This window comes from Monodelphis domestica, chromosome 4, assembly GCF_027887165.1.
Source record: "Monodelphis domestica isolate mMonDom1 chromosome 4, mMonDom1.pri, whole genome shotgun sequence".
In the NCBI taxonomy this organism is placed as follows: domain Eukaryota; kingdom Metazoa; phylum Chordata; class Mammalia; order Didelphimorphia; family Didelphidae; genus Monodelphis; species Monodelphis domestica.
Genome location: NC_077230.1, coordinates 82,868,645 through 82,890,902, shown reverse-complemented (window position 1 = coordinate 82,890,902; position 22,258 = coordinate 82,868,645). Strand labels below are relative to the sequence as shown.

General features: G+C 39.6%; 1 protein-coding gene across 2 annotated transcripts in view; it reads right to left on the bottom strand.

Annotated features, from left to right (window-relative positions):
• ARHGAP31 (Rho GTPase activating protein 31) overlaps positions 1–4,333 on the bottom strand; it is a 184,435-nt gene extending 180,102 nt beyond the window's left edge. For both annotated transcript variants that reach the window (XM_001369947.4, XM_007493728.3), the window contains exon 1: positions 3,510–4,333. In XM_001369947.4, coding sequence (XP_001369984.2) covers positions 3,510–3,609 — 100 coding nt within the window. In that variant the 5' untranslated portion in view covers positions 3,610–4,333. The remainder of the gene's footprint in view (positions 1–3,509) is intronic.
• Between the last annotated feature and the right edge of the window lie 17,925 nt (positions 4,334–22,258).

Below are 22,258 nucleotides of genomic sequence, written 5' to 3'. Positions count from 1 at the left end.
AATTAGTCTTAGGAGAGTAGCCTGGTAGGCACCTCAGACACAACATGTCCAATGTGTCTAAAACAGAACTCATTATCTTTCCTCTAAAACCTTCTTCTCTTCTGAATTTCCCTCTTACTGTAGATGAGATAGATTATCAGTCTTCTGGCCACTTGGGCTCTCCTTGTCATCCTGGACTCCTGATTTCCTTTACCCCACATATCTAATGAATAGCTCAATCTTGTTTCTAAACCTAGATAACATCTCAAGCACTAGTCTCCTCTCCGCCAATAAAAACACAACACAAATATTCTTAAAGCATAGTGTTATTTCTCTGCTCTAGTTCCAGTGATTCTCTATTACTGAAGAATCAAATAGAAAATCCTCTGGGATTTAAATGAATGAAAAAAGCATTAAAGTTCTTAGTACATGCAAAATGGGCAGCTAGGATGGAGAGTCAGACCTGGAGTCAGGAAGACCAGAGTTCAAATTCAACTTCAGGCAGTAGTCCTATAGCCCTGGGCAAAGTTCTTAACTCTATTTGCCTCAGTTTCCTCATATATTGATATGGAGAAGGAAATGGCAAACTACTCCATTATCTTTGCCAAGAAAACCCTAAATGGAGTCATCAGAGATGACTGAAAAAAATCGCTAAATAATAGCATTAAACTATTGAGTTAAACAATGAGAATGCACATAGAAATTTAAATTTAAAGCTCTTAAAAATCTTGTCCCACTCTAAATGATCACCCTAGTGTAAGTATTAATAATTTGGAAATAGGTCTTTGTCAATGACACATATAAAACCCAGTGGAATTGCAGACCAGCTATTGGAGGGGGGTGGAGGGAGAGGAGAGAAAGAATATGATTCTTGTAACCAGGGGAAAATAATTCTAAATCAACTAATTAAATAAAATTTTCAAAAAAAAAATCTTGTCCCCATCTGCCTTTTCAAACTTATTATAAACCTTTCCTTTTCATGAATTTTATGATTCAGTTTACTTGAACTTCTTACTGTTCCTCATATATAGAATTCCATTTTTTATCTATATCTTTGCATTAACATTCAGCTCAAATTCTACCTTCAACATGAAACCTTTTCCCTCAACGGCTGATACACTCTTCCCCCCCCCCCAGAGAAGTCATTCTCCATCTCTTTTTCTATAAACTTATAGCCATATAGATGATCTCTGCCAATAGTATATAAACTAGGGAGCTTCTGTTACATTTCAGCCTTGTCTTTATATCCCTAGTAGCTAGCACAGTGACTGGATCATATTAGACACTTAATAAATGTCTGTTGATTGATAGGGGGTTTAGAATACTATAAATATAGGATTTTCAAATTTAGAATAATATAAATATGGGATGTTTTCCTTTTTTAAAAAAACGGATGTTGAAAAGTCTTTACTCCAACCTTCTCATTAGGTTAAGTGACTTGACCTGAGGTCACACAGTTTAGTCCCTTCCAGTTCTAAATATCTCTGATCTGTACAATAGAGCTTGGAAGCACACCCCTAGGGCAAGTCTCTGTTCACTTCAGGAGAAGGAATAAACAAACAAACAAACAAAAAAACTCAGAAGCCACTTCAGGGAATATGCCTAAAGGTAGTTTATTAAAGGCATCCTTTTTACACCTGGACTTGAACCTAAATGCACTAGAGAAAAATGGGAGGGCAGAAAAGATGTCCCAGTGTGGCAACTCGTAGCACATAGTAGGCACTCTAGGCTTATTGACTAGACTTGTTTATGGATTTGAACTTAGAAGACCCATATCCTTAATGCTCTTTTAAGTCTAAAGGAGAATCTGTCCACGTTTCCAAACTCAAATACATCTCTTATGAGTGTTAACAAGAATTGAATAAATATAGATCCAGAGTAAAAACTACTTCCGGATTTTAAATTAAAGACTTTTGTATGATTGATTAATCCCTCTCCCAGTTAGCTCTATTTAAACAATCCATTTGTTTAAATAATATAAGCCCTATGAGAAGAGACAGCCCAGCACTTAAATAAAATGTTGAGTTGGAGTCAAGTAAGACCTGGGTTCAAATCCTCCCATGAAATTGATTAGCCATGTGATTCTAAGTTTCTTGACGGAACTCACACTTGGTTTCCCCATCTAGAAAAAATGGGTACTTGTCCTATTACTTCACAGGGTTGTAGTGCCAATGAAATGGGATGCTGTAAAGTAGTCAGTGAGCCTTAAAGTGCCTACATTAATGTGAGTTTTTATGTTATTATGAAGTGAACTGGAATTTTTATCCATTCCAAAACTGCAAACAACTAAAGGCTTTGCCACTGAAACTTAAAAAAAAAAAGGAAGTTAAAGCAGACTTGCACTGTTTGGGGAACTACTTCCTACTGGACACATGGTAGGGAGCTTCTTCGTGTTTTATTACAACTTTTAATTTCCCAGTAATATGGCACATGGTATTGATGCAGTACCGTAAAGCCCCATTCCAACTTCCCTTACTGCTGTGATTTTTCCTGTACATGCAGCTCAAGCTGTTTCCAAAGAAAAAGGCTCAATTGTAAGTGGGGGTGGGGGCGCAGAGGATAGTTAACCTTACAAGGAGACTTAACATTTGATGTTCTGACTTTTTCGGTAATTTATGTTCTAATCTGAAATACTACATTATGGTTATTGTATTGTTTGGCCTTTTTTTTTTTTGCAATGAATCTTTAAATTGTTTCTCCCCCTCTGGGCCCCCTTTTCTTTCCCTCCAACCTTGAAAACATAAATGTTCTCTGTTTCTTTTACACATCCCAAACTATTTTCAAGCCAAAGCCCTTTGACCTTTTTACAACACTCCCCTTGTCTGACACACCATATGCTAATCTGAAAACGCAGGAGGAGGTATGGGGGGGGGGGGCTTCGTTGGGGATGGGGGTGGGGATGGGAAGCGAGGTAGTATAAATCTGGCATCGGTTCAGAAATGCAGAAAATGTTAGCACAACCACTCCCCCATCAGGATTCCCTCTTCCCCCCTCCCCATTCCAGTAGGCTCTTAAAAGGGGAGATGGGAGCTCTACCGAAATTTAAATGGGGGAGGGACACCCAAGACATTCCAGGTTTATACTCTCAAGGAAGCCAGCCCTTCACCCCGCCTGTCCATGCGTTCGTCCTTCCGTCGGGCTCCCCGCGGTCTGCCAGCATCCTAGCCTGGAGACAGGACTAGGGAGTCCACTCCCAATTGGCATGTTAGAGGAGAGTTGGCGGATCAGCTGGGCAGCACCCCAGCGCCAAGGAGTTCGCTCCGAGGATCGGCCAGTTTCCGCGGACAAGCCCCTTCCGACCGCGCAGAGCTGGGTGACAGTTAACATAGCGGATCCCCTTTAGAGCCCATAAGGCCGCGGTACCAAACAGATTAATTACGCTTACACGAACTTCACGGGGAGATCTTGAATCCAGAGCACTCTGGCACGGTCTGTTTCTCCTCCCCCTCCCAACCCCCTCCCCGAAAAAATAAAAAATAAAAAACACACCCCAACCACAGTTAGAAGAGAACTAGCAATGAGCACATTACCATCCTGGCCCGAGGTCTCCAGGTATTCCGTCAGGTCACAGCCAAATGCACCGGTAGCACCTTTTCGTTTCAACTTCTGTTTTGCACCCTTGTTCTTCATGAGTTAGTCCCAAAGAGGTTCACCCCCCTCCTGGTCCCTCCCTCCCCCTCCGCTTGGCACCGGGCTGAAGATGGATTCTCCTCCTTCGATCAGCGCCTGGAGCACGGCTCGGGAGGGTCACATCGGGTGTGGAGGAGAGAAGGGCTGGGGATCAGAGACATCCACATGAAAGCGGACCCGAGGCGGCTCAGCTCAGCCCCTCTTCGGGTGGGGGAGGGGAAGGACGCAGCCCGGCTCCGGAGGAGGCAGCGGAGAGAGCATAGCCTGAAATCCAAAGAGTTTCTCATCAAAGGAAAGCAGTGGGTGGAGGAGGGCCCCGCTTCGGACTTGGCAGCTGAAGTAGATGTTATGTTGGGAGTGTCACTTCCTTGCTGGAGTCCCAGGGACTTTCACAGCCTCCTGCTGGGTCTTCTGGTGTTTTTCCTCTGCTTTAGAGGGAAGGGGAGCGGTCTCCTTCCCTCACCCCCTCCCTCTTCACCACCACCCCCGACTAAATATGTTCCGAGAAGGAGGAGAATATAACGGGGGTGGGGTGGGGGGGAGAGAAAGAGCTAACAAACGAGCAAGTGAGTGAAGAAGCGGGAGGTAGGGCAGGCGGAGTCCGCAGAGAGCTCGCTTTCTTAGGCCCCGGTGTCTTGCCTTCAGACCGCTTTGGTCAAATGAAAAACAAGCATCCTGTCTCTCTCGACCGCCCTCACTCTTCCCTTTTTTTCCTGTCTTACAAATCCTAGGATCATCCAGCTCAGGAAATGCTGGAAGGAAGTTAGCTAGGGAGGTGGGGTGGGGGGGTGGGGGTGGGCGCGGAGGGTGGAAATTTTTGGCAGCCCTCAGCATCTGTGTATAGAGTAGGAGGAAGTAGGTGGGTGGGTTGAGGAGTAAGGGGTGGGGGGAAAGGACGGGCTCTTAGGAGACTCGGTTCTTGAGTCTATAGATAACTGGGCAGCTTGAAAGGAAATAGCTGCTCTTCTAATGGGCCTGCAGCAACTCCGAACACAGGCTTCCTGTCCCGCAAAGTCTTCTCTTTGAAGAGTAGAGGACGAGGTGGGAGTTTACTGTAGGAGTAGGGGGTATTTGATAGGAATCACACACAAACAAAAAAGCAAGTTTTCTTGTACTTTTTAACTGGTAGCTTTTTTTAAGGTCTTGTTTGGGGGTGACACCTCCCCTGCCCCCTCCCTTTTTCTTAGGCAAACGTCAGGAATAGTGATGTAAAGGTCTGTGGTCTTCGAGGTTCCCTCCTTGACGCCCTTCTCTCCTCGGTCTACACTGTCGTGACAATACCCTCCATTCCGGTGACTTCGACCAGCACTAAGTTTCCAGCTGAGGTTCACCCCGGCCGTCTTCAGGCGAGGTGTGCGGACCCCACCCCACACAGCCCTGAGGTAGAAAGGTCGTCTTCTGGAAGCAAAAAACTTGTCAGCCCTGCCTCGGTTTCCAAAAAGGGCTCATCTGCAAACTGTAGCCTAGGGCTCCATCCTCCCAGAAACTGACGTCTTCCCCTACCTACACTCCCCCAACTACCCCCTCTTCTATGCACGTGCTGGAGCTTCCTATTAGAATGCAAACTCCTTGAGGATAGGGACTCTTTATTGTGCTAGTATACCATCTCAGTCAATTGTTAAGGAACCTGAAATGCACTTAATGAGCTCTTAAGGAATGCTTTTTCTTGAATAATATGGAAATGTGTTTTGCGTGATAATTCGAGTCTAACCCAGATTGAATTGCTTTTCAACTCCGGAGGGGGGAGGGAAGAAGGGAGGGAGACAAGATGGATCATATGACTTGGGAAACTTGTGTGGAAATTTGTTAAAATTTAAAAAAAATTTTTTAATTAAAAAAAAGGAATTTTTTTTCTTTTGCATTCATTCTTAGGGGATGAAGCCCAAATTTATCTCTAGTTCTAACCTCTCTTCCAAGCGGCAGACCTGGATTTTCAACTGCCTTTGGTATACTTGCACCTCAATGTCACACAGGAAGCTCTTTTTAGAAAAATTATTCTTTTAAACCCTTATCTTCTGTCTTAGAATCAATACTGTGTGTTGGTTCCTAGGCAGAAGAGCTGTAAGGGGCAAGCAAATGGGGGTTAAGTGACTTGCCCAGGGTCTGAGTCCAAATTTGAACCCAGGACCTCCCATCTCCAGGCCTGGCTCACAATCCACTGGGCTATCTAGCTGTCCCCCACAGGTAGCTCTTTAAACTCACCACAGCAGAAAGAGAGCTTATTTTTTCTCCTAAACCTACTTCTCTTCCCATTCAAGCAGATCATAGAATCATAGGTTAAGAGTTGGAAGACAATTAAAAATAATTATAGGTAACATTTATATGGCGCTTACTATGTCTTCTGCTTTACAATTATCTCATTTGATCCTCACAACAGCTGTGGGAGGTAGGAGCTATTATTATCCCCATTTTACAGATGAAGAAAACAAGGAAGAAAACAGTAAAATAACTTAGCCAGGGTCACAAAGCTAGTAAATGTGAGACTGCCTGATTCTGGGCCCAGTTTGTTATCCACTGCTTTACCCAGCTGCCCCAACATCATTATGTTCAAACCCATTTTTTTGTGGATGAAAAAATTATGACCTAGAGATGTTAAGTGACTTGCCCAAGGGATTCGGTTCCTAAAGATGTCCTGACTAAATTCAGTGATCTTCTACTGTACTCTTTCTGATGTCATTATTTCCATAGGTGACTCTACCATTTACCTGCTCACTCAGATTTGAAATCTTGGTTCTATATTTGACTTTTCACTATCACTGAAGGCCTGCCTGGTGAAGAAACTCTTAACCAATATAACTGTTCTGTGATTTAAATTCTTCAAGAATTGCTGAAAGCACTTGGAGGCTATCTGTCAATAAGCAATCAGTGGGGCAACTAGGGGCAAGTTGTCAGGAGATCATGGGTTCAAATGTAGCATCAGTTACCCTGGGCAAGTCACTTAACCCCCATTAGCTAGCCCTTACCTCTCTTCTGTCTTGGAACCAATACTTAGTACATTTTGGTGACACTCAAAGGCCAGCAGATGACACAGAAAAAGCTTAGACTATGACTAAATACTTAACCCAAATTTTACAATAAGGTACACCCCACAGAAGAAAAAGAAAAATTCAGACTTTTCCTCTTTTACGAAGAGAGAACCAAAAAGTCTGTTACAGATGAGGGCAAGGGTTGAAAAAAAAAACCCAAACATTATTAAGTGCCTGATGTGTGCCAAGCATTGGTCTTGGCTCTGAGGACACAAAGACAAAAATAAGGCAACTCCTGCCATATAGCTTAACATTCTAACAGGAAAAACAATATACACACATGAAAGTATATACAGGCTATAAGTTGCATGATTTTTCAGTTGTGTCTGACCTCATTTGGAATACTCTTGGCAAAGATACTGAAGTGGTTTGCCATTGTCTTCTCCAGGTCATTTTACAGAGGAGGAAATTGAGGCAAAAGGGATTAAGTGCCTTGCATAGGGTATAAAGGTCTGAGGCTAGATTTGAACTAAGGTCCCCCCCTTTTTAAAAAATTTTATTTAGTCAATTTAGAACATTATTCCTTGCCTACAATAATCGCATTATTTCCCTCCCTTCCCTCAGCTGATGCACAATTTCATTGGGTATTACTTGTGTCCTTGATCAGGACCTATTTCCATGTTGTTGATATTTGCACCAGGGTGATCATTTAGAATCTACATCCCCAGCCATATCCCTTCAACCCATGTAATCAAGCAGTTGTTTTTCTTCTGTGTTTCTGTTCTCACAGTTTTTCCTCTGCATGTGGATAGTTGAACTAAAGGTCCTCTTGACTCTAGGGCAGATACCCTGCATTGTATTGCCTACCCTGGTTGTTCTGGTTCCACTGGACCAGGACTAGGTGGCTCTATCTGCTCTTCATGATTCTAATAAACCCTGATGTCTCTCTCTTCTCTATCATTGGCTAGAACCCCCGATTCTGGGTCCCACCCCCTATTTAGGGACCCATGACACAGCCAAAAAAAATTAAATTCAAAAATCAAACTATTTAAAATAAAAAATCAAACTATTTAAAATTTTTAAAAAACTTTTGCATATGGATATTTGCTTCAAAGATATACCAAGAACAAACATTTCTACTTCTAAAGTCTTGAGCCCCTGCTCCTGCCTAAACCAAGTCAGTGCAGAGGAAGAGGGGTGGGGATGGGGGGGGGGGGTCAGATAGGCTCAATTTAGATCAGTTCTCTACCAATTTCCCATCCAAAGAGAAATTAAAGAACTTGCCAAGGTCAAGCAGCTAGTAGTGACTGTAGCACAAGCCCTATAAACTCCTAAGGTGCTAGATGATAATAAAGATATTAGCTGAAATAATAATAAATAAAAACACGAAAGGCAAAGTGATGTAGTGAATTGAAAGTCAGAAGACCTGGGTTGAGTCTTCCCTCTGACACTGAGCCCCTCAGTACTCTCAGACAACACTTTCAGATTATAAATTAATTTACAGATTTCTGTGCTGGGAGGAAATTTCCTTACAAGGAAGGTCCCATCATGGGTTCGGCTCTATCCTCCTCCATCCCCTACTTCCATCCCATCCAAAACTTCCAAGTTAAAAACATTTAGCGGGAAGATACAACATTTAGTAGTTGAGCAAATCACTTTATCTCTGCCTACCTCATGTTTCCTCAACTTCTAAAATGAGAATAATAATAGTGCCTGCCTCCTAGATTTATTGTGAAGGTTGATTGAATGGGATACTATTTGTAAAGCACTTGGTCAACCTTAAAGTGCTATATAAATGCTAGTTGTTATTATTATTATTATTATTAAACCATATAACCTTAGGCAAGTTAATTATCTTCTCCCAGCCTCAGTTTCCTCATCTATAAATGAGGGGGCTGGATTAGATGACTTCTAATATCCCTTCTAGCTCTATATTGAATGATCTCCCATATAATAGCACAGGCCATGGCAAGGGGCCCTCCAAAGTGTATTTACACTCAAAGAAGTGATCTGAAAAGTCAGGAAAGCCTGGTAGCCTCAAATAAATAGAGCTATGACAAGAAGTGAAATGGATATTTGGGGAGGCTGGTCACCTCATTAATCACCCTCTCCCCCTTAGGTGTTTGTTTATTCATAAGGCTAGCCTTTTCTCCCAAATCAAATTTGAACCCCTCTGCCTGACTTTCAAAGCCCTTTCTAATCTGACCTATATCTCTGATGGCACACCCTTCATCCTGTCAATCTCCTACTGGTTTCAGTGCATTTCATTCTCATTCTAACGCTGTACCTTGGCTTATGTAGTTGGATTACTCACCTGAAATGGCCTCTCCTTTCCTCTCTGTTTATTCAAAGCCCACAAGTGCCAGTTCATGGCTGCTTTTTCCATGAGACCTTCCCTAACTGTTGCTTTTTTATTTGATCTCTTTCTCCCTTGGACATGATACAGTTTGAATGAAAAAAAGTATTTCTCCAACTCTCACTATGTTGCAAACATGGTGCTAACCAATGGGGATGTAAATACTAAAAAATATATTTATAGAAGCTTTGTGTGTGTGTGTGTGTGTGGCAAAGAAATGGAAACAAACAGGATACCCATTATAAACAGGAATAACCGAACAAATTATATTTGAATGTAATGGAATATTATTGTAAGAAAGAAACAAAAAAAGATCATTTTGGATTTATCGATAAACCCAAGAAGGCTTTTACAAATTGATCTAGATTGAAGTGAGCAGAACCAGAACAACAATTTCTCCAACAGTAACAATATTATAAAGAAAAAACTTTGGAAGCCTTAAGAATTCTGATCAATGCAATAACCAACCGTGACTTCAGACGATCCACACTGAGACATGATGAATTTAGGATATGGATTAAAACATATAATTTTAAAAGACTCAGTCAATGCAGGAATTTATGTTTGTCTATGCACATTTGTTACACAGGTTCCCTCCCCCTTTTTAATGGGAAGGTGGGAGGGAAAGAAAATCAATTTTTGTTTAATTCAAAACTTAAATTTTTTAAAAATTCATTGATGACAATAACAATTATTTCACATATGTTAATCTTATGTCTCTAACTAGATATTTAGATCCTTGAGATGGAACAATGTTTTCACTCTATATTCACCACAATGTCTAAACATGTGAATACCTAGAAAGGGATGAATAAATATTTATTGGCTGATTACAGTGCTCTGTAGACTTCAACTGTTGTATTATAAAAGATATGAATTAAGGGGTATACTCAGGTCTTCACTATTAAAGATTCTTTATGCTGCACAATAGTTAGCATAAAAAAATTTACATGGGTTTACATAATTGGCTTCTATAAGTGATCTTTGCTCTCTTAACAGAGATCTATTCAAGAATGAAGGCATAAGTTGTTGATTATTTCTATTAGCTTTTTGGTTGAATCTCTAGGATTCTTTAAGTAGACCATCATGTCATCTGCAAAGAGTGATAATTTGGTCTCCTCCTTGCCTATTTTAATGCCTTCAATTTCTTTTTTCTTCTCTAATTGCTACTGCTAGTGTTTCTAGTACAATGTCAAATAATAGAGGTGATAATGGGCATCCTTGTTTCACTCCTGATCTTATTGGGAATACATCTAGTTTATCCCCATTGCAGATGATATTAGCTGATGGTTTTAGATATATACTGTTTATTATTTTTAGGAATGACCCTTCTATTCCTATGCTTTCTAGTGTTTTTAGTAGGAATGGGTGTTGTATTTTATCAAAGGCTTTTTCTGCATCTATTGAGATAGTCATGTGGTTCTTGTTGGTTTGCTTGTTGATGTGGTCAATTATGTGGATAGTTTTCCTAATATTGAACCAGCCCTGCATTCCTGGTATAAATCCTACTTGATCATGGTGGATGACCCTTCTGATCACTTGCTGGAGTCTTTTTGCTAGTATCCTATTTAAGATTTTTGCATCTATATTCATTAGGGAGATTGGTCTATAATTTTCTTTCTCTGTTTTTGGCCTGCCTGGCTTTGGAATTAGTACCATGTTTGTGTCATAAAAGGAGTTTGGTAGAACTCCCTCTTTGCTTATTATGTCAAATAGTTTGTATAGTATTGGAGTTAGCTGTTCTTTGAATGTTTGATAGAATTCACTGGTGAATCCATCAGGCCCTGGGTATTTTTTCTTAGGAAGTTCTTTGATGGCCTGTTGGATTTCTTTTTCTGATATGGGATTATTTAAGAAAACTATTTCTTCTTCTATTAGTCTAGGCAATTTATATTTTTGTAAATATTCATCCATATCACCTAGGTTGGTATATTTATTGCCATATAGTTGGGCAAAGTAGTTTTTAAAGATTGCCTAATTTCATCTTCATTGGAGGTGAGATCCCGCTTTTCACTTTGATGCTGTTAATTTGCCTTTCTTCTTTCCTTTTTTTAATTAGATTTACCAGTACTTTGTCTATTTTGTCTGTTTTTTCAAAGTACCAGCTTCTAGTCTTCTTTATTAGCTCAATACTTCTGTCACTTTCGATTTTATTAATTTCTCCCTTAATTTTTTGGATCTCTAGTTTGGTTTTCTTCTGGGGGGTTTTAATTTGTTTGTTCTCAAGTTTTTTGATTTGCATTTCCAATTCCTTTATCTCTGTCCTCCCTAATTTGTTAATATATGCACTCAGGGATATGAATTTTCCTCTAAGTACTGCCTTGGCTGCATCCCATAAGGTTTGAAAGGATGTCTCGCTATTGTCATTTTCCTTAATGAAATTATTAATTGTTTCTATGATTTCTTCTCTTACTAACTGATTTTGGAGTATCCTATTATTTAATTTCCAATTAATTTTTGATTTGGCTCTCCATGTACCCTTACCAATCAATATTTTAATTGCCTTGTGATCTGAAAAGGCTGCATTTATTATTTCTGCTTTTCTGCATTTGAGTGCCATGTTTCTGTGACCTAGTGTATGATCTATTTTTGTGAATGTGCCATGTAGTGCTGAAAAGAAGGTTTATTCCTTTTTGTCCCTATTTATTTTTCTCCATATGTCTATTAACTCTAATTTTTCTAAGATTTCATTCACCTCTTTTACCTCTTTCTTGTTTATTTTTTGGTTTGATTTATCTAAATTTGATAGTGGTTGGTTCAAGTCTCCCACTAATATGGTTTTACTGTCTATTTCCTCCTTCAATTCTCCTAAAATTTGGATGCTATACCCTTTGGTGCATACATGTTGATTAGTGATATTTCCTCATTGTCTATACTCCCTTTTAGCAGAATATATTTACCTTCCCTATCCCTTTTGATCAAGTCTATTTTTGCTTTGGCTTCGTCAGATATCATGATTGCAACTCCTGCCTTCTTTCTATCAGTTGAGGCCCAAAAGGTCTTACTCCATCCTTTAATTCTAACCTTGTGAGTGTCAACCCGCCTCATATGTGTTTCTTGAAGACAATAAATGGTAGGGTTTTGGGTTCTAATCCAATCTGCTATTTGTCTATGTTTTATGGGTGAGTTCATCCCATTCACGTTCAAAGTTATGATTGTCATTTGTGGATTTGCTGGCACTTTGATATCTTCCCCTAGTTCTGACCTTTCTTCTTTAGCTATCTCCTTTTGAACAAGTGATTTACTTTAGGTCAGTCCCCCTAGTCCCCTCCCTTGAGATGCTTCCCTTTCTAGCCCCTCCCTTTTTATACTCCCTCCCTCCTCCCCCTCCTTAATTTTCCTTTCTTTATTGCCCTGTTGGATAAGATATAATCAACAACTTTAGCAAAGTTGCAGGATACAAAATAAACCCACATAAGTCATCAGCATGTCTATATAATTCCAACACAGCTCAGCAGCAAGAACTAGAAAGAGAAATCCCATTCAAAATCACCTTAGACAAAATAAAATACCTAGGAATCTATCTCCCGAGACAAACACAGGAACTATATGAACACAACTACAAAACACTTTCCACACAACTAAAACTAGACTTGAACAATTGGAAGAACATTAACTGCTCATGGATAGGACAAGCCAATATAATAAAAATGACATCCTACCCAAACTCATCTATCTATTTAGTGCCATACCATGGAACTTCCAAAAAATTTTTTTACTGATTTAGAAAAAACCATAACAAAGTTCATTTGGAAGAACAAAAGATCAAAGATATCCAGGGAAATAATGGAAAAAAATGCAAAGGAAGGGGGCCTTGCAGTCCCAGATCTCAGACTATATTATAAAGCAGCAGTCACCAAAACAATCTAGTATTGGCTAAGAGACAGAAAGGAGGATCAGTGGAATAGACTGGGGGCAAGCGAACTCAGCAAGACAGTATATGACAAACCCAAAGATCCCAGCTTTTGGGACAAAAATCCACTATTTCATAAAAACTGCTGGGAAAATTGGAGGACAGTTTGGGAAAGATTAGATTTAGATCAACACCTCACACCCTACATCAGGATAAATTCAAAATGGGTGAATGACTTGAACATAAAGAAGGAAACTATAAGAAAATTAGGCGAACACAGAATAGCATACATGTCAGACATTTGGGAAGGGAAAGACTTCAAAACCAAGCAAGACTTAGAAAGAGTTACAAAATGCAAAATAAATAATCTGGAATACATCAAATTAAAAAGTTTTTGTACAAACAAAACCAATGTAATCAAAATCAGAAGGGTAGCAACAAATTGGGAAACAATCTTCATAAAAACTTCTGACAAAGGTTTAATTACTCAAATTTACGAAGAACTAAATCAATTGTACAAAAATCAAGCCATTCTCTAATTGATAAATGGGCAAGGGACATGAACAAGCAGTTCTCAGCCAAAGAAATCAAAACTATTAATAAGCACATGAAAAAGTGTTCTACATCTCTTATAATCAGAGAGATGCAAATCAAAACAACTCTGAGGTATCACCTCACATCTAGCAGATTGGCTAACATGACAGCTATGGAAAGTAATGAATGCTGGAGGGGATGTGGCAAAGTGGGGACACTAATTCATTGCTGGTGGAGTTGTGAATTGATCCAACCATTCTGGAGGGCAATTTGGAACTATGCCCAAAGGGTGATAAAAGACTGTCTGCCCCTTGATCCAGCTATAGCACTGCTGGGCTTGTAACCCAAAGAGATAATAAGGAAAAAGATTTGTACACAAATATTCATAGCTGCACTCTTTGTGGTGGCCAAAAATTGGAAAATGAGGGGATGCCCTTCAATTGGGGAGTGGCTGAACAAATTGTGGTATATGTTGGTGATGGAATACTATTGTGCTCAAAGAATAATAAAGTGGAGAAGTTCCATGGAAACTGGAACAACCTCCAGGAATTGATGCAGAGCAAGAGGAGCAGAACCAGGAAAACATTGTACACAGAGACAAACACACTGTGGTACAATGGAAGGTAATGGACTTCTCCATTAGTATCAATGCAATGTCCCTGAACAATCTGCAGGGATCTAAAAAATACTATCCACAAGCAGAGGATAAACTGTGGGAGTAAAAACACTGATGAAAAGCAACTGCTTGACTACAGGGGTGGAGGAGACATAACTGAGGAGAGACTCTAAATGAACACTCTAATGCAAATACCAACAAAGGGAAATGGGTTCGAGTCAAGAACACATGTGATAACCAGTGGAATCGTGAGTCGGCTATGGGAGAGGGAAAGGTGGTGGGAGGGGGGGGCGGGGAGGAAAAGAAAATGATCTTTGTTTCCAGTGAATAATGTTTGGAAATGACCAAATAAAATAATGTTTAAAATTAAAAAAAAAAAAGAATGAAGGCATAATATGGAAAATGGGTCCTTTCCCAAATAGGTGCTAGTACATTGGCAAGGCATAGAATATATTCCTCAATTTCAAGGACGATTATTATTCTTCAGTTATACCAAATAGCCTATCATAAGTCCTCCAGACAAGTATTTTAGTTTATAGCTTAGTTTTGGCAAAATTCAAGACAGTCATAGAAGGTTAGATCTGGAATGGATCATAGGGGTTACTTAGTTCATTCCCACATACCTTTTATAATAAGTCAAGTGAGGCTGGTGTAGGTTTAAATAGTTGAATGGCTTCTGAGGTTTTTTCTAGCTTTAGATCTGTAGCCCTCAAATCTATAACTTGTCCTTAGAAAAAAATCCAAATTTCCTGACATTTTTAGTTTTTTTTCTTCTTTCTTTCCTTCCTTCCTTCCTTCCTTCCTTCCTTCCTTCCTTCCTTCCTTCCTTCTTTCCTTCCTTCTTCCTTCCTTCCTTCCTTCCTTCCTTCCTTCCTTCCTTCCTTCCTTCCTTCCTTCCTTCCTTTCTCTTTCTTCCTTTCTTTTTCTTTCTTTCTTTCTTTCTTTCTTTCTTTCTTTCTTTCTTTCTTTCTTTCTTTCTTTCTTTCTTTCTTTCTTCCTTCCTTCCTTCCTTCCTTCCTTCCTTCTTCCTTCCTTCCTTCCTTCCTTCCTTTCTTTCTTTCTTTCTTTCTTTCTTTCTTTCTTTCTTTCTTTCTTTCTTTCTTTCTTTCTTTCTTTCTTTCTTTCTTTCTTTCTTTCTTTCTTTCTTTCTTTCTTTCTTTCTTCCTTTCTTTCTTCCTTCCTTCCTTCCTTCCTTCCTTCCTTCCTTCCTTCCTTCCTTTCTTTCTTTCTTTCTTTCTCTCTTTCTTCTCTCTCTTTCTTTCTCTCTTTCTTTCTTTCTTTCTTTCTTTCTTTCTTTCTCTTTCTTTCTTTCTTTCTTTCTTTCTTTCTTTCTTTCTTTCTTTCTTTCTTTCTTTCTTTCTTTCTTTCTTTCTCTCTTTCTTTCTCTCTTTCTTTCTTTCTTTCTTTCTTTCTTTCTTTCTCTTTCTTTCTTTCTTTCTTTCTTTCTTTCTTTCTTTCTTTCTTTCTTTCTTTCTTCCTTTCTTTCTTCCTTCCTTCCTTCCTTCCTTCCTTCCTTCCTTCCTTCCTTCCTTCCTTCCTTCCTTCCTTCCTTCCTTCCTTCCTTCCTTCCTTCCTTCCTTCCTTCCTTTCTTTCTTTCTTTCTTTCTTTCTTTCTTTCTTTCTTTCTTTCTTTCTTTCTTTCTTTCTTTCTTTCTTTCTTTCTTTCTTTCTTTCTTTCTTTCTTTCTTTCTTTCTTTCTTCTTTCTTTCTTTCTTCCTTCCTTCCTTCCTTCCTTCCTTCCTTCCTTCCTTTCTTTCTTTCTTTCTTTTCTTTCTTTCTTTCTTTCTTTCTTTCTTTCTTTCTTTCTTTCTTTCTTTCTCTCTCTCTCTCTTTCTTTCTTTCTTTCTTTCTTTCTTTCTTTCTTTCTTTCTTTCTTTCTCTTTCTTTCTTTCTTTCTTTCTTTCTTTCTTTCTTTCTTTCTTTCTTTCTTTCTTTCTTTCTTTCTTTCTTTCTTCCTTTCTTTCTTCCTTCCTTCCTTCCTTCCTTCCTTCCTTCCTTCCTTCCTTCCTTCCTTCCTTTCTTTCTTCCTTCCTTCCTTCCTTCCTTCCTTCCTTCCTTCCTTCCTTCCTTCCTTCCTTCCTTCCTTCCTTCCTTCCTTCTTTCCTTCTTTCCATTCTAAAAATCCTCTTTCCTTCTGTCTTAGAATTGATACTAAGTATCAGTTCCATGGGTAAGGACTAGGCATTTGAAGTTAAGTTACTAGTCAGGCTTGCACAGGCTTGTCTGTCTAAGACCAGATTTGAACTCAAGAAGAGTCTTCCTAACTCCAGGCCTGGAATTACCCATTATTTATAAAGCTCCCTTTATAAATCAGTTATCCTGACTCTAGTCAGTGGGTCTCTTCATCTCCCAATTCTCCTCCTTCCCCTCTTCCTTCCATCCTACTTTGCAGCCCAGTTCTTGCCTCACTAATAGTCCCATTCTCTAGCCTAGAAAAGACTGCTGGTTTAGAATTTTATCACCATATCAGTAAAGTAGCTGAGTTGCCAGATACTCTTCCCAGTCAGGACCCAGAAACCTGATACCTATGTTTCAAGATTCTTTTTACAGACAAACTGAAAAACCTCCTGGTCTAGTGGTGAAAGAGTGAAGCCTGCAGTCTGGAAAGCCTGGATTCAAGTTCTCCCATCTCTGACAAATAATGTGTAAGTGATTCTGGGTAAATCGTTTATTTCTACACACTTCTCATTCGTAGAGTGACTTTCCTCCCTAAGAGTTTCCTTTACCAATGAAATATGAACAATCACTCAATCAATAAATATCCAGCATATTGATATGCTTAATAAATGCTTGTTAATTGATGGATTGGGGGATAATGAGGTAGGAAGTCAGATTGTAAGTGGTTAAGAAGAGAGAAAACAGAGGAACTTATTGTAGATGTTATTTTTGAGGAGTTTAGCTACAAAGGGCAGGAGATAAAAGGTAATAGTAAGGCTGGAAGGATTAAGTGAGAATTTCTTAAGGATGAGTAAGTAGACAAGGAGAAATAGACAAGAAGATAAGTGACAGAGTGGGGATGACAGAGGCATCAATTTGCTGGAGGAGATGGATGGAAAGAGATCACTCATGTAAGGAGAGAGGGGAGATTTGGTAGGGAGTAAGGTCATCTCTTCATGTGAGACAAAAATAAAGGTGATAGTGACAGAAGGTATCTGTGTGCTATAAGATGAGAGAGAGGAATTTGTTGCTTGGGGAAGATTTTGTACTTCCTGTGCCATCCTGCTAAATCTTTAATTCTTTCTTCCATAGCTCTCATTTCTTTTCTAAAAATTTTTGGTTGTTTGGTGGTCTCATTTCTTTGGTTAAAACATTTTTTTTCTCTTTTTGGAATTCTAATTATGCTCAAAGCTGTGTTTTCCTTCCTTCCTTCCTTCCTTCCTTCCTTCCTTCCTTCCTTCCTTCCTTCCTTCCTTCCTTCCTTCCTTCCTTCCTTCCTTCCTTCCTTCCTCTTTCTTTCTTTCTTTTTCTTTCTTCTTTCTTTCTTTCTTTCTTTCTTTCTTTCTTTCTTTCTTTCTTTCTTTCTTTCTTTCTTTCTTTCTTTCTTTCTTTCTTTCTTTCTTTCTTTCTTTCTTTCTTTCTTTCTTTCTTTCTTTCTTTCTTTCTTTCTTTCTTTCTTTCTTTCTCATTTTCTCTTTCTCTCTCCCATTCTCTCTTTCTTTACCTTGTCACTATAATAGCTTTTTATGGTGGGGTTCTTTTTTTTGTTTGCTCATTTTTCATCTTCCTTCCTAACTTGGGATTTGATGATAGGACTGGATTCTGTGTACTTTTGGAGGTAAGGTCTAGTTGGTTTTATTGTTACTTCTTAGGGATACTGAGTGTTGTTCTTCTAATAGCTCAGACTAGAGACCTATAAGCTTGCAGTGTTCCCAAAATGATGTGATCCAGGAAAAAAATCTGATTGCTACTCTTTAGTTTGAGATCTCCAAATTTCTTAATTGCATTTGTGCCTGAATAACAGTAGAATGATGCTGGACTCAGGCCCTATCAGCCAGCTGGGAAGTTCTGCTGGTTCAGAGTGATAGAATTGCAAGTTCCCTTCTGATCTGGGTTTCCTGCCCGAATTATTCCTCTGTGGGCTTCAAACTGGGCTTGAAGTTGGAATTGGGTTTCCACTTTGCTCCTAGGGTTAGAGCAGCAGAGGTCCTGCTTGCTTTAGAATATGCACCTTGCAGGGGGGGTGGGGGAGGGCAGCTGGATGGCTCAGTAGATGAGAGCCAGGCCTAGAGATGGGAGGTCTCTATGCCATACCCTGTTATGGATTTGGGACCTCCTCTTGGCCTGCTCCATATCTTCTCCCTAAGCACTGGAGTAATCCTCATGGCCACGGGTTCTTGACCAGACACTATCTCTAATGCCCATAGATTTCTCAGACTGTCTCCTTATGCTGACCTGGGTTAAAAATAAGGACTCTTGGGGGCATCTATGTGACTCAGTGGATTGAGAGACAGGCCTAGAGATGGGAGGTCCTAGGTTCCAATCTGACCTCAGACACTTCCTATCTGTGTGACCCTGGGCAAGTCACTTGAAGGCCCTTCTGCCTTGGAACCAATACATAGTATTGATTCCAAGACGGAAGCTAAGGGTTTTAAAAAATAAAAATAAGGACTCTCCTTGCCTTTTCTTGGATTTCTCCATCAGGATTTGATCTGGTGATTTTCTAGAATTCTTTGGAAAAGTTTGGTTGGTTGATTTTTGTGGAGCCACAGAGTTGACTGCTTTCTGTTATTCAGTCATCTTGGCTCTATCCCACTTTAGTTTAGTAGTAGTCTCTCAGTAACTGAGGATGACGATTGTCTTTGTACGTCTATGCTAGATGAGTGTGCACAAAGACACTTGTGCGTGAAGATTTAAGTGGAAAAGTCGATGCACAGAGACAGTCCCACTCTCTCGGCGTTGGAAGCCTGGGTCCAGTGGCACGAAAAGTCGTTACACCTGGAGACTTCCTAAGCTGCATTGGGTGGCCGTGTTGTCTTTTGTGCTCCAACACGCCCTGAGCACTCCACAGTGCTTTGCTGCGTTGCCATCTCAGCCATTGAACCTTCTTGATATAGGAAGTAAGGCAATCTGTAGCATAAGTATAAGCTATCTCCATCAGGGCCTACCAAGGACTCATAGCCACATGGTACACAATTATAAAAAAATCAGAGCTTTCCAGGCAGAACTTGCATTGCTATTGATTTTAGTGAAAGACCTTTTCAGTCGTTTTACCTTGGATACCATATAAAGGGACCCCTGTTTTAAATGTCTTAAGATGGGTTCAAATTGTCAGATACACAGTCCATGGTGTAGCATCGAATTCCTTTTAGGAACTTAAATTCTTTGAATAAATTCCAATTGATAGTGAAATGTATTCAATTCCACTGATTTGAGAATAACAATAGCTAAGATGTATACAGTGCTTTAAGGTTTGTAACGTATTTGAGATAGATAGATAGATAGATGGATGGATAGATAGATAGATAGATAGATAGATAGATAGATAGATAGATAGATGGATGGATGGATGGATGGATGGATGGATAGACAGACAGACAGACAGACAGACAGACAGACAGACAGACTATAGAACTATAAATAAACTCTTCTCCATCCAACAATCCTGGGAGGTAGGTCCTATTATTGTCCTCATTTTGAAGATGAGAAACTGAAGCAAAAGAGGTTAGGGGACTTACTCAGGGTCTTATAGACATGTCAGAAGATCATAGCTGCTGAATTCTATCCACTACACCATTTAGCTGCCTTTCTGTTTACATATAGTCAGCTTTCCTCTATCCACACTAAATGGTGAAGGACAAAGATATAGATAATTCATCTTATGACCTACATTTGAAAATGATTCCATCTGATTTGGAGAGAATTCAGAATGTCAGATTAAATAATGAAACCACACAGTGAGAGCATGGCAGGGTGTTAACTGAAAAATTATTTAGCTTCTTCATCAGACTCTTTTCCTTCAACTCCTCCCTGCCCCACACCCTATGGGAAATGATACCTGATGCAAAAAGTCCCATCAAGGCCACCCAAACTCTTTTTCTTTCTCACTTTCCTTTTGCAGTTCTTTGAAAACTGTTCCTGGGTACCTAGAAGCAAATCCAGAGTCTGGGGTTTGAAAGGACTTTGCCACTCTGCTAGAGGCTGTTTGAGTAGTTGAAATAAATTGTGGTGGGATGAGATATCAACAGAAGACCTTATTCTCCCCAGGAGATGATAATATGAGTTACAAGTTTAACAGGATAAACCATAATGTTGAATGGTCAGAAGAGGGCTAACCCCAAGCAAAGATACCAAATAACAATTCCACTGTGGCGCCATATGACTACCATATCACACCAGCGAACTCTAAAAGCATATGTCTGAAAAATTGTGAAACCTCCCTCCCTGAGTCAGATGTTTTTCCTAATTTATCAAATGCTGGACATCTGCCTTAAAGGAGCATGTACATCAGGGTGTAGCTGGCTGGAAGCAGCTAGGTGGCTCAGTGGAGAAGGAGCCAGACTTGGAACTAGGAGGTCCCAAGTTCAAATGTAATCTGGAACACTTCCTAACTGTGATTCTGGGCAAGTTACTCAAACCCAATTACCTCTGTCTTGCTGCTCTTCTGCCTTGGAATTGATATTTAGCATTGATTCTAAGACAGTTTTTTTAAGGTGGGGTTGACTGAAAATCCAAGTTTATAGTGACCAAAATATTGTAGAGTAAAACAATTTTAAAGTCATCAAGACTGTGGCCGATGAAGAACCAATTATGATTTTGAAAGACTGATGATGAAACATTCTTTCCCCTTGGGGGAGAAGTGGTGGATTAGAGGTGGAGAATGAGACATACATTTTCAGACACGGCCAGTGAACAGGCTTCTCTCTGCTTATCTGTCATAAGGGAAGACTGGTGGGGAGTGAGGCTGAAGAGGAAGAATACATAATACAATACTCCAAAGGATACATAAAGAAAGTCATAAGGTGATACAAAGGAGGCAGATTTGTTGCTCCCTTGTGCAACTTTATATGCCCTTCTCTGTTTAAAAAAAAAACCAAAACTCTTATTGACATGAGAAAGAACACTAGCCACATCCAGAGAAAGAACTGTGGGAGTAGAAACACAGAAAAAAAAAAACCAACTCCTTGATCACATGGGTCAATAGGGATAGGATTGAGGATATAGACCCTAAACGATCACTCTGGTACAATTATCGATAATATGGAAATAGGTCTTGATCAATGACAAATGTAAAACCCAGTGAAACTGCACATTGGCTACGGGAGGCGGTAAGAGGAGGGGAGAGAAAGAACATGAATCTTGTAATCATGGAAAATATTCTAAATCAATTAATTAAATAAAATTTTTCAATTAAAAAAACAAACCCTTATTTTCTGTTTTAGAATTGACACTAAGCCAGGCCTAGAGATGGGATGTCCTGGGTTCAAATCTGGCCTCAGACACTTCCCAGCTGTGTGACCCTAGGCGAGTCACTTGACCCCCATTGCCTAGCCCTATACCATTCTTCTGCCTTGGAACCAATACACAGTATTGATTCCAAGATGAAAGGGTTTAAAAAAAAAAAAAGAATTGACACCAAATATGCCAACTAAGGTAGAAGAGAGGTAAGGGCTGGGTAATTGGGGTTAAGTGACTTGGCCAATGTCTGAGACCAATTTAAACTCAGGACCTCCAGTCTCTAGGCCTGACTCTCTATCCACTGAGCTACCCAGCTGCCCCCACATACCCTTTAAAAGAATGAATGAAAAGAACATGCGCACATTGCCTATGCTATCTAGTTCTTTGGTTCTTGTGTAAATTGTGTATCTTTGAATAGCTATGTTTGTTGGTCATTCTTAAGTTCATAATTAAATATTTTAAAAATTTTAATTTTTAAGGATATACTGTTGTTATAGAGACCTGGCAGGAAGTGTTATTTGTCCCTACTCATATGATAGTTTCTTTCCATTTTTGTATGTTCATCAAGCTAAAGCCATCAGTCAACAAGGTTTAAGCTGGTCTAGTTTTTCCTTTCCAAGGACTTGAGCTCATAATGTTTCTTTCTTAGGGACTGGTACTCTCTGCTGCTCTAAGCTAGACATTTGAGGGCTTAGCAGAATTGTCTCATCTTTATTTCCTTTCTTTTGGCTCTTTTTCAAGCTTTGGTACAGTTAATCTTTGAGTCACACTCCATGACTTGACTCATGGTTGGGATAGCATTACTTTGTGAGGGATATCATGCATTATTCCTAGTATTAAGAAGAGCTCATAAAGCTACCACCCACCAAAAGGAAATAGAAAATGGGAAAGATTGGGGAAGATAAATCAATGAATCAACAACAAACATT